We start from the raw sequence: 10,320 nt of genomic DNA, 5'->3' as shown, positions 1-10,320 counted from the left end.
GTGACTCGGTCATTGTTCTAGGTGCGTTCTAGGTGCCTACAAGCAGTTCAAACCGTTCTCTCATGAGCAAAGCAGTGCAGCTGTGTACAACAACAAAAAATGTGCAACCGAAAACTACAATAAAATATGAAAACAACATAAAACACAAAACCAAAAGACCAACAATTAGCAGAATTAAGTCTCTGAAAATGTTTGACACAACAAATGTTTTCAGCACTGAGAGAACATCAGAATTGTATGTGCCTGCCTAATTGCTATAGGAGCAATGCTCTAAAATACCAGTGCCATTACACTGGAAGCCTTGGCCTAATCCAGTCCTTATGATGTACTACTGCTCTTGGTTCAAGTAGAAGCTAAATGAACATGTGGCACATGTCAGGCAGGTGGGGTCTTTTCCAGAAAATTGCAGTGACCTGGCTGGTGTTTAAGGGAAAAGCAGGCCTCCATTTATTCATAGGAAGACGCAATAGGTAGCCTCTTTATACTAATGAGGAGTATCTGGCGCTGCCTGGGAACTTGCAGAAACCCCAAAATATTGTGACTTTCAAATGGCTAGTGCAACTTGTGAGTTTGGGCCCATCACACCAAAAATCAGGCAAAGTCATGTTCTGCTTCACCATCTTGATTCGAAATGGTGACTGGCATCCAGATATCGAATGAAGACTGAAGGAGTCTTCATGACAAGTTTGGTGATGATGTCTCGAGTCGTATCTGAACCGACAGAAAACAGACAATCCATTTTCCAAAATATAGAATAGATTTCTGATGGCATCATTTTTTTCTCCTCCACCATAGTGTAATGATTGGGGAAAGCCAGCTGCCTAAAATCACCTCTAATTACTGGGTGCCATCTGCTCCCTATTCCAACCCAGGCAGAAGATTCTGGGGCAAATGGACTATTTGTCTGGACAGAGGGAAGACGCTAGGCTTGGGCAGAGATTGGATCAGTGATATATGCTTTTGGTGTGTTCCATAATGTGACAATGAAAAGCAGCAGTGAACAAAAGTTTACATTAATGTTTGTAAGTGACCAAAACAAGCAATTGGACTGAAAAACCAAATAAATAAAACAGTGAAAAAGACTGTGAAAAGTCTCGGACTCGCGTTATATTTGCATACCTCTTGGGAAAGATTGAGGGCACAAGGAGAAGGGGACGACAGAGGACGAGATGGTTGGACAGTGTTCTCGAAGCTACCAACATGAGTTTGACCAAACTGCGGGAGGCAGTGGAAGACAGGAGTGCCTGGTGTGCTCTGGTCCATGGGGTCACGAAGAGTCGGACACAACTAAACAACTAAACCAGGCATCCCCAAACTGAGGCCCTCCAGATGTTTTGGCCTACAACTCCCATGATCCCTAGCTAACAGGACCAGGGGTCAGGCATGATGGGAATTGTAGTCCAAAACATCGGGAGGGCCAAAGTTTGGGGATGCCTGGACTAAACAACAACAAGGATGTAAGACGAGCCTGCTGGATCAGGGCAGTAAACTATTTTGTCCAGCATTTTCTTCTCACGGTGGCAACCATGAGCCCTAAATGGCCTCGGTCCAGTATACTGTACCTGAAGGAACGTCTCCACCCCCATCATTCTGCCCGGACACTGAGGTCCAGTACTGAGGGCCTTCTGGTGGTTCCCTCATTGCGAGAAGCCAAGTTACAGTGAACCAGGCACAGTGCCTTCTCGGTAGTGGCGCCCGCCCTGTGGAATGCCCTCCCATCAGGTGTCAAAGAGAAAAACAGCTACCAGATTTTTAGAAGACATCTGAAGGCAGCCCTGTTTAGGGAGGCTTTTAATGTTTAATTGATTTTTTTTTTTCTGTTGGAAGCCGCCCAGAGTGGCTGGGGTATCCCAGCCAGATGGGCGGATTATAAATTCTTATTATAATAACCAGATGCCTGTGGGAAGCCTGCAAGCAGGACCTGAGCACAACAGTATTCTCCTCACTTGCAATTCCCAGCAATTCAGAGCATGGTATATGGGATGTTAGGGGAGGGGTAGTACCTCTGGTGGGGGGACACATCATGCTTCTGGGGTAGTTTGTCCACTTTTGGTCTCCACCCTGCACTCCGCTCTCACCTATGGCTCCTGGAAGCTGCATGTATACAACAGCAGCCGCACCCCAGGAATGGCTTCTAGTGGCCATAATATTCTCATGTATATTATATCAATTCGAAAAAAGATTGGTTATTGAAGAAATTACACATCTTTCCACTCATGAGTGTTTGTTGAACTAATTGGCTGATGAAGAACTGAACGAAACTACCACTCCCATCATCCCTAGCTAGCAGGACCAGTGGTAAGGGATGATGGGAGTTGTAGTCCAACAACTGGGACGCAAGTCTGAGAAAGGCTGCCTAGCAGGTGGGAAGGAGAACTGGGCAATTTACATCACCTGGCAACACAGGGAGGGGAAAAAGAATTATAGGTGTTGTTTATTCACCATGTATACCGCCCTTCATCCAAAAATCGCAGGGCTGTGGTTCACATCAAAATAATTACAAAATAACAACACAAAATACCGTAACAAAAAAAACAAACAAAAAACGAACAAGAAGGAAGTTTCAGGACCTATATACCTAGCAAGGATCGGATGGAGAACAAAGGCTGAGAACACACCATGCATTTAAAGCACACGAATTCCTCCCTAGCAATCCTGGGAACTGTAGTTCACCGCTCACAGAGCTACAGTTCCCAGAAACCTTAACAAACCACCGCCTGGTGCCATCCATGCTGCTTTCATTCTTTCATTTCTTCTGCAGCCTTGAAAAAGGAACAAAAGGATTGCTCTTTGGTCCTCTGGAGGGGGGAGAGAGTTGGAAGAGTTGGGTGCAAGCCCAAATCAGTGGCTGGTTGTCTCCCCACCCTCACCCTCTCCTTCTTTCTTTCTTTCTTTCTTTCTTTCTTTCTTTCTTTCTCTCTCTCTCTCTCTCTCTCTCTCTCTCTCTCTCTCTCTCTCTCTCTCTCCGCGTCTCGGGATGGAGTTGCGGGCGAAGAGGCGAACAATGTGAGGCTCGAGGTAGGCAAGACGGAGGGGTTAGGAGAACAAAAAGGCTGGGCAGCAGGCGGCTGCATGCACCGTGGCCTCGAGCGCAGGCTGGGGAAGAGGAGGCGAAGGAGGCGCGCTCAGTGGGGGTTGAGGCATGGTGGAGTGCCCCGAGCCTCTGGGAGCCGGCAGGAGGAGGAGGAGGCTTGCCGGGTCGTCACCCAGCAGCGTGCGTGGAGCGCCCCGAGCCTCTGGGATTGTTGTTGTTGCTGCTGGCTGCCGGAGGCTCGGGGTGCTCTGCGCGCGCTGCTGGGTGACGACCCGGCAAGCCTCCTCCTCCTCCTGCCGGCTCCCAGAGGCTCGGAGCACTCCACCATGCCTCAGCCCCCACCGCACTGAGCGCGCCTCCTTCGCCTCCTCTTCCCCAGCCTGCGCTTGAGGCTGTGACGCCAGGGACGAGCGTGCACTCCTCTCGCTGCTGCTGCTGTCCGGGAGAGTGACGAAGCTGAGCGAGATTCCCCCCCCCAGTCCCGTTCCCGGTCCCGGTCCCATGGGGAGGCCTGACATCACCGGGGCCGGAATATGCCCCCCGCTGCCTCTGGCTTCAGCCCCTGCACGCCTTCTCCCGGGGAGCCTCGGCGCGGCGCTTTGCAGGCGGCCCCGGCGGGAAGCCTGCAGCTACGGCGGCGAAGGCGCCTTGTGTGGAGACCCGACCTACCGGGCCATTTGCACGCGCCGCAGACGGGAGCGCATCAATTCCCGCAGGTTGCGTGTGCTCGCCCTGCCTGCTCTCTCCGCAGCCCAGAACCGGCGGCTGCTGCAGTGCAGAACGCTTCGAGAGCCCAGCAGCGCCGCGGAGCAGAGAGCCTGCGAGGAGGGAGAAGGAGCAGTAAGAGAAGGAGGAGGAGGACTCCTCTGTGCTGCTTGGCGGTGGCACATTAGCAGCACGGTCATGGACACCCCGGGATAGGGGCCCTTCCTGACAGGGTGGCTGCGGCCCCTCAGCGCAAGCTGAGACCCAGTGTCGACGGGGTGCCCCCTCCCCAGCCCAGCCTGCTCCATCTGAACGCGGGGAGGGAGGGAAGGCATGGGCGTATGTGTATGTGTGTGTGTGTGTGCGCACACACACGGTCCAGCCCGCCACAAGTTGTAATACTGTATTTTACAAGTACTGTAATAAAAACAGTAATAATTTTTTTTAAAAAAAAGACATCCCCTGAAAATAAGACACTGTGTGTTTTTTTGAGGAAAAAAAGTTATAAGACGGTGTCTTAAAAAGGGGGAAACACGGTACCTAGCAAGGATCGGATGGAGAACAAAGGCTGAGAACACACCATGCATTTAAAGCACACGAATTCCTCCCTAGCAATCCTGGGAACTGTAGTTCACCGCTCACAGAGCTACAGTTCCCAGAAACCTTAACAAACCACCGCCTGGTGCCATCCATGCTGCTTTCATTCTTTCATTTCTTCTGCAGCCTTGAAAAAGGAACAAAAGGATTGCTCTTTGGTCCTCTGGAGGGGGGAGAGAGTTGGAAGAGTTGGGTGCAAGCCCAAATCAGTGGCTGGTTGTCTCCCCACCCTCACCCTCTCCTTCTTTCTTTCTTTCTTTCTTTCTTTCTTTCTTTCTTTCTTTCTTTCTTTCTTTCTTTCTTTCTCTCTCTCTCTCTCTCTCTCTCTCTCTCTCTCTCTCTCTCTCTCTCTCTCTCTCTCTCTCTCTCTCTCTCTCTCTCTCTCTTTCTTTCTCTCTCCCTCCCTCCCTCCCTCCTTCTATCCCTTCCCTCCTCCATCTCCCCTTCTCCCAACCCCTCATAGCCCTCCCTTCTTCCAGATCCCTCCTCCTTTTCCTACCAGGCAGAGACTGAGAGAGGGGGGCGACTGTGGTCCGGACACCCTAAAAAAAAAAAAGCCCTATACACCGATCGCATACTTCACCCCCCTCTCCGGGTAAGCCGATCGACACTTAACTAAGTTTTCTTCTTCTTCGCGTCGTCTTGGTTGCATGCGGGAGGGGGCGAGCACTTTCCCCAACTGTTAGCCATCACTATGTCCCCCACGCCGTCAAAAGAAAAGGCCTGGATATATGCCGAGGAGGTCGAGAGAGAGTCTTTGGCCGCGGGCTACGTCCATACCTTGACTGGGGGGGGGGGGAACTGCATCTTTGTAATCCCTCCTGTTACTACAGTACTCAGTTTTATTTAGGATTTACTTGAGGGCGGGGGGAGTGTTAGCTCCTTTAGCCCATGATATGTAATCCCCAAGATGCTTTTATAATGTACTAGTAACTAGTTTACCCCAGATTAGCTGCTTCTCTCTCCCCCCCCCCCATGTCCCTATAGTGGAGAGAAGAGACCTGCCCCACAGCATAGGTATCTCTATTGAAAAGCTGGGGGGCTGAAGAGATCAACAGATCCCTTGGTCGGTTAGAGTAGATCTAGATGGAAAGTATAAGAGAGGAAAGGGGGAAATGTGAATTTAACCACTTTGTAGTTGTAGGAACTAAATCCGTAATGCTTAAAGAGGCACCAGGGAAGTGTTATGGAATCTGTGTTGATAGGGGTACAGCCCCCCACATCTGTTTAGGACCCAAAAGGTATCTGTACAGTGGGGCAGCTGGCGAATAAACATTTTTGTGGGCTACTCAATTCTTTTGTCACCTGATCGATGTTCCTCTCCCCATAGGTAACCATTTACCTTCCACTTTCTTCCAGGTCTGTCTCCTCGCCCCCCACCGCCCCACATTGTAGCAATGTCCCACGGTGTGGCCTTCCTTTTGGTGGCAGCCACATGGGCTGTGGTCTCCCGTGCGGATGGGTGCAATAAGGCGCTCTGCGCCAGCGACGTCAGCAAGTGCTTGCTGCAGGTAAAAGGTTGAGAAGGTGCTGCCTTGCATCAGATCTTGGTGCAAACCTGCAGACTTGGTTTTGGGGTGGGCGTTTCCCAAGCCAGATTTAGGTTTGATGAGGTCCTAAGCTACTGAAGGTAATGGCGCCCTTTATATGTCCAGCTGCCCTTTGTCAACAACAAATTGTCACTGTTTTTCGGGTTGAATATATGCTATATGTTCATTTATGGACCTTATAGGTATCTCAAGCCATTTGCCCATGTTGCCCTGCAACCAGTCCATGCAGAATGTAGGCACTCTATATATCGAAATGAGCAAATCAGTGATATTTTAGGGAACAGGCTAGCAGGTGGGGCCCATTACGTACATCATAGGAGCCTACACAACACAAAACACTGTTGCTGTATGTGGCTTTTATTTTATTTGTTTTTTTGCCTTATATTTTGGAAATGCACATCCAGGTTTTTTTCCTTTAATTTTTTTTGGGGGGCCCTAAACTATAGCTTGTTTAAAGGTAAAAGTAAAGGGGCCCCTGACCATCAGGTCCAGTCGTGTCCGACTCTGGGGTTGCGGCGCTCATCTCGCTCTATAGGCCGAGGGAGCCGGCGTTTGTCCGCAGACAGCTTCCGGGTCATGTGGCCAGCATGACAAAGCTGCTTCTGGCGAACCAGAGCAGCGCACGGAAACGCCGTTTAGCTTCCCGCCGGAGCGGTCCCTAGTTATCTACTTGCACTTTGATGTGCTTTCAAACTCCTAGGTGGGCAGGAGCTGGGACCGAGCAACGGGAGCTCACCCCGTTGCAGGGATTCGAACCGCCGACCTTCTGATCAGCAAGCCCTAGACTCTGTGGTTTAACCCACAGCGCCACCTGGATCCCTTGTTTAGCTTGTTTAGTTTCTACGTAAATCCAGCACTGCTCCTGAGACCTCTTCTCCCCCTTGAATGGGAGGCTCAGTCACAGCACTAACCAGTGCTCTCACACAAAATGTGGTTAGAATGCGTGACAAGTACTCCTTCTTGGTGGCGAACGACCCTTTGTGTATCTGCATGAGCCGCTACCACGAGCTTCCTTTGGATTGGCAGCCCAGAACAGTCACTCACGCAGAAGCACAGCAAGGCAACCTCTTCATTTGGGGAGGCTGAACTACCCAGTCACAGCTGATGCAGCAATCAGGGGAGAACAGCGCATTCATGGCAGGGGGCTGACTGGACAGAGTCAGGCCAGGGCATCAGGCAGAGAGGCAGTGGGCAACCTCCTCCTCTGGGAGGGTCAACCTGAGTTCACAGGATCTGCTAAGTATTTAATTATTTCTCAACACGTGCACATTTTGGAAGAATGGGGGCCTTTTTTGGACTATCTGAAAAAGCCCTATAAAATGAAATTGTGGGCAGGATTTGAGAAGAAAGGATAAAGTGATTGCATTAGAGGGATTTCTGTAATAGATAAAATATTGATATATAATGTAGTAGAAATGGGTATGAAGAAAAACAATGTGGTGTGGGTGGGAAGTCAATATATGAAAAATATAACTATTTAATTTGAAGTCAGTTTATAACACTGGTCCTGAAAGACCTTCATTGGCTCCCAGTACGTTTCTGGGCACAATTCCAAGTGTTGGTGCTGACCTTTAAAGCCCTAAATGGCCTTGGCCCAGTATACCTGAAGGAGTGTCTCTACCCCATCGTCCAGCCTGGACCCTGAGATCCAGCTCCGAGGGCCTTCTGGTGGTTCCCTCCCTGCGAGAAGTTATAGGGGTTACAGGGAACTACGCAGAGGGCCTTCTCGGTAATAGGGCTGTATTTGTCGAATTGGCCTTCCTCACTTTGGGGGCAAAACGGGGGCAGATTTGTGTGCGCGCTGGTGTGATCGTTTTACAAAGGGAACCGGGGGGGGGGGTCACTGTTAACACCCCTACTTCGTATCTCTTGGCAGGAAGTGTGCCAGTGTGAGGCCAACCGAGCTGGGTGCCCATGCTGTCGGGAATGTGCTTTCTGCTTGGGCAATCTCTGGGAGTCGTGCTGTGAATGTGTGGGTGAGTGAATTCCAGGGGGTGCTAAACACCCGTATTCAACTGTCACATTGCAGGGTGGAAGAAAAGGTGGGGGCCAAAGTAGAGGCGGAAAAAACCCTGGAAAAAGGGGGGGAAACGGTTTTTTTTCCCCCAAAGCCATTTCCCCCCCGGAAATTGAAAAAAAAGTTTGTTATAGTTTGAATATTCCACACACTTTTTTTTTTCCTGGGGGAAAACCGGGGGCGGGGGGAACTATGGGGCCTTCGAGGAAAATAGGGCTGATTTCCAGATCCAGGACCCTGCCCCCTTCTTCCCAGTGGCTGAACTGTGGTCCTTGAGGAATTCTGACTTGATTTCTCCTCTCCGCAAGGGCTGTGTGACAAACGCCCCTCCTCGGCCCCCCGCCCTGCCCTGCGGAGCTCCATGCACAACCTAATGTCCCCGGTGCCCTCGCTCTTCCGGGCACTCATGGCCATCTCCGACAACGACCCTCCCATGGGCTGGAGCATCCTGACCCTCCCAGTCGAAGAGGAGCTGCGGCAGAACCACGCGGAGACCGGCCACCTCCTGCTGGGGCCTCACACAGGTACGCATGTGGCGGGCAGGGAGGGGGCGAGGGGGCTGTTGGGAGAAGCAGATGGCGCAGGAAGGATACATGCCATTTGCATGGGGGAGGTGGGTTAAGAGGCAGCATGGTATAATGGTTAGGGCTTCAGACTAGAACCTTGGAGAGCAGGGCATGATCTACAGTAATAAATGACACATACCTGTTCACAATGACACCTGGGGGTTATTTTGGATTGGCGTGGGGGTTACTTGAGTGATGTGTGCTGTGACCTAGAAGGGCCATTGCCCAGGGACAGAACATCTTCTTTGCATGTAGAAGGTCGCAGGTTCGTCTTCTAGTAGCATTGGGAATGCCTTGTCTGAAATCCTGGAGCACTGCTGCCAGTCAGTGCAGACAATACAGAGTTAGATGGACTTTTGATCCAACTCGGGATAGGCCAGCTTATTCTATTTGTTCAATTCACCCTGGTTCAATTCACACATGAGCTCGTCATTCCCAGCCGTTGCCTCTCAGCCTTCCCATCGGCCAGGCTAGCTCCATACTGCCTACACAGGCTGGCAGCAGCTCTCCAGGGTCTCAGTCTGGATTCTTTCCTAGCCCTACCTGGGGATCGAGCCTGGGACCTTCTTCGTGCAAAGCAGACGCACGACATCTGAGCTGCGGGCCTTTGTCCTGGGTTCAACCGCAACGGCCGCAAACCTTCTCTCCTCTCGCTTCCAGGCTTGACCCTCTCAGATGCCAAGGGCTTCAATGCCACCGCGCCACCGTGCCAGTCCATTTTCTTCAACGATTGCCTGTCTATGAGCCGGTGCCGGACGGCTTGCCAGTCGGTGGGCGCCTGGCGCTACCGCTGGTTCCACAATGCCTGCTGCCAGTGTCTGGGGCCAGACTGCCTGGGCTATGGGGGAGCCCACGCACAATGTTCCAGTTGCCGGGACTGAGATCTCTGGGGGGTCTCTTGCCCCCTCAAAAACCACCCACTCGCTTGCCCTAGCCTCTGCTTGGGCTGCCTGCCCCAGTCACATCCAGGCTTCCTTTTCCTCCTGATCCTGCCTCCTTCCTACTCTTCATTCACTGAGCAAACATGAATGAAGCATTTGCTTTTTCTTGCTGTTCATTAACCTTTTTGGTTCTATGGACCTCTCTGGACTCATCCCTTCCCCTGCACTGGTCTACGATGGTCCTCCCAAGCAACAGCGCCTTCTGCCCCACCTTCTCCCTCTGCTTAGAATCATAGAATCATAGAGTTGGAAGAGACCACAAGGGCCATCCAGTCCAACCCCCTGCCAAGCAGGAAACACCTTCAAAGCATTCTTGACATATGGCTGTCAAGCCTCTGCTTAAAGACCTCCAAAGAAGGAGACTCCACCACACTTCTTGGCAGCAAATTCCACTGCCGAACAGCTCTTACTGTCAGGAAGTTCTTCCTAATGTTTAGGTGGAATCTTCTTTCTTGTAGTTTGAATCCATTGCTCCGTGTCCTTTTCTCTGGAGCAGCAGAAAACAACCTTTCACCCTCCTCTATATGACATCCTTTTATATACAGTATTTGAACATGGCTATCAAATCACCCCTTAACCTTCTCTTCTCCAGGCTAAACATACCCAGCTCCCTAAGCCGTTCCTCATAAGGCATTGTTTCCAGGCCTTTGACCATTTTGGTTGCCCTCCTCTGGACACGTTCCAGCTTGTCAGTATCCTTCTTGAACTGTGGTGCCCAGAACTGGACACAGTACTCCAGGTGAGGTCTGACCAGAGCAGAATACAGTGGTACTATTACTTCCCTTGATCTAGACGCTATACTCCTATTGATGCAGCCCAGAATTGCATTGGCTTTTTTAGCTGCTGCATCACACTGCTGACTCATGTCAAGTTTGTGGTCTACCAGGACTCCTAGATCCTTTTCACATGT

General features: G+C 51.0%; 1 protein-coding gene across 1 annotated transcript; it reads left to right on the top strand.

Annotated features, from left to right (window-relative positions):
* The first annotated feature begins 4,828 nt into the window (after positions 1 to 4,828).
* LOC118095751 (twisted gastrulation protein homolog 1-like) lies at positions 4,829 to 10,122 on the top strand. The gene is made up of 5 exons (XM_060281847.1): positions 4,829 to 4,931; positions 5,696 to 5,847; positions 7,763 to 7,862; positions 8,212 to 8,427; positions 9,130 to 10,122. The coding sequence occupies exons 2-5, from the start codon at positions 5,734 to 5,736 to the stop codon at positions 9,348 to 9,350; spliced, it is 651 nt and encodes a 216-aa protein (XP_060137830.1). The 5' UTR covers positions 4,829 to 4,931; positions 5,696 to 5,733; the 3' UTR covers positions 9,351 to 10,122.
* Positions 10,123 to 10,320: the final 198 nt, after the last annotated feature.

Source organism: Zootoca vivipara, chromosome 13 (genome assembly GCF_963506605.1).
Source record: "Zootoca vivipara chromosome 13, rZooViv1.1, whole genome shotgun sequence".
Taxonomy (NCBI): Eukaryota; Metazoa; Chordata; class Lepidosauria; order Squamata; family Lacertidae; genus Zootoca; species Zootoca vivipara.
This window is presented reverse-complemented; position numbering and strand designations above follow the sequence as displayed.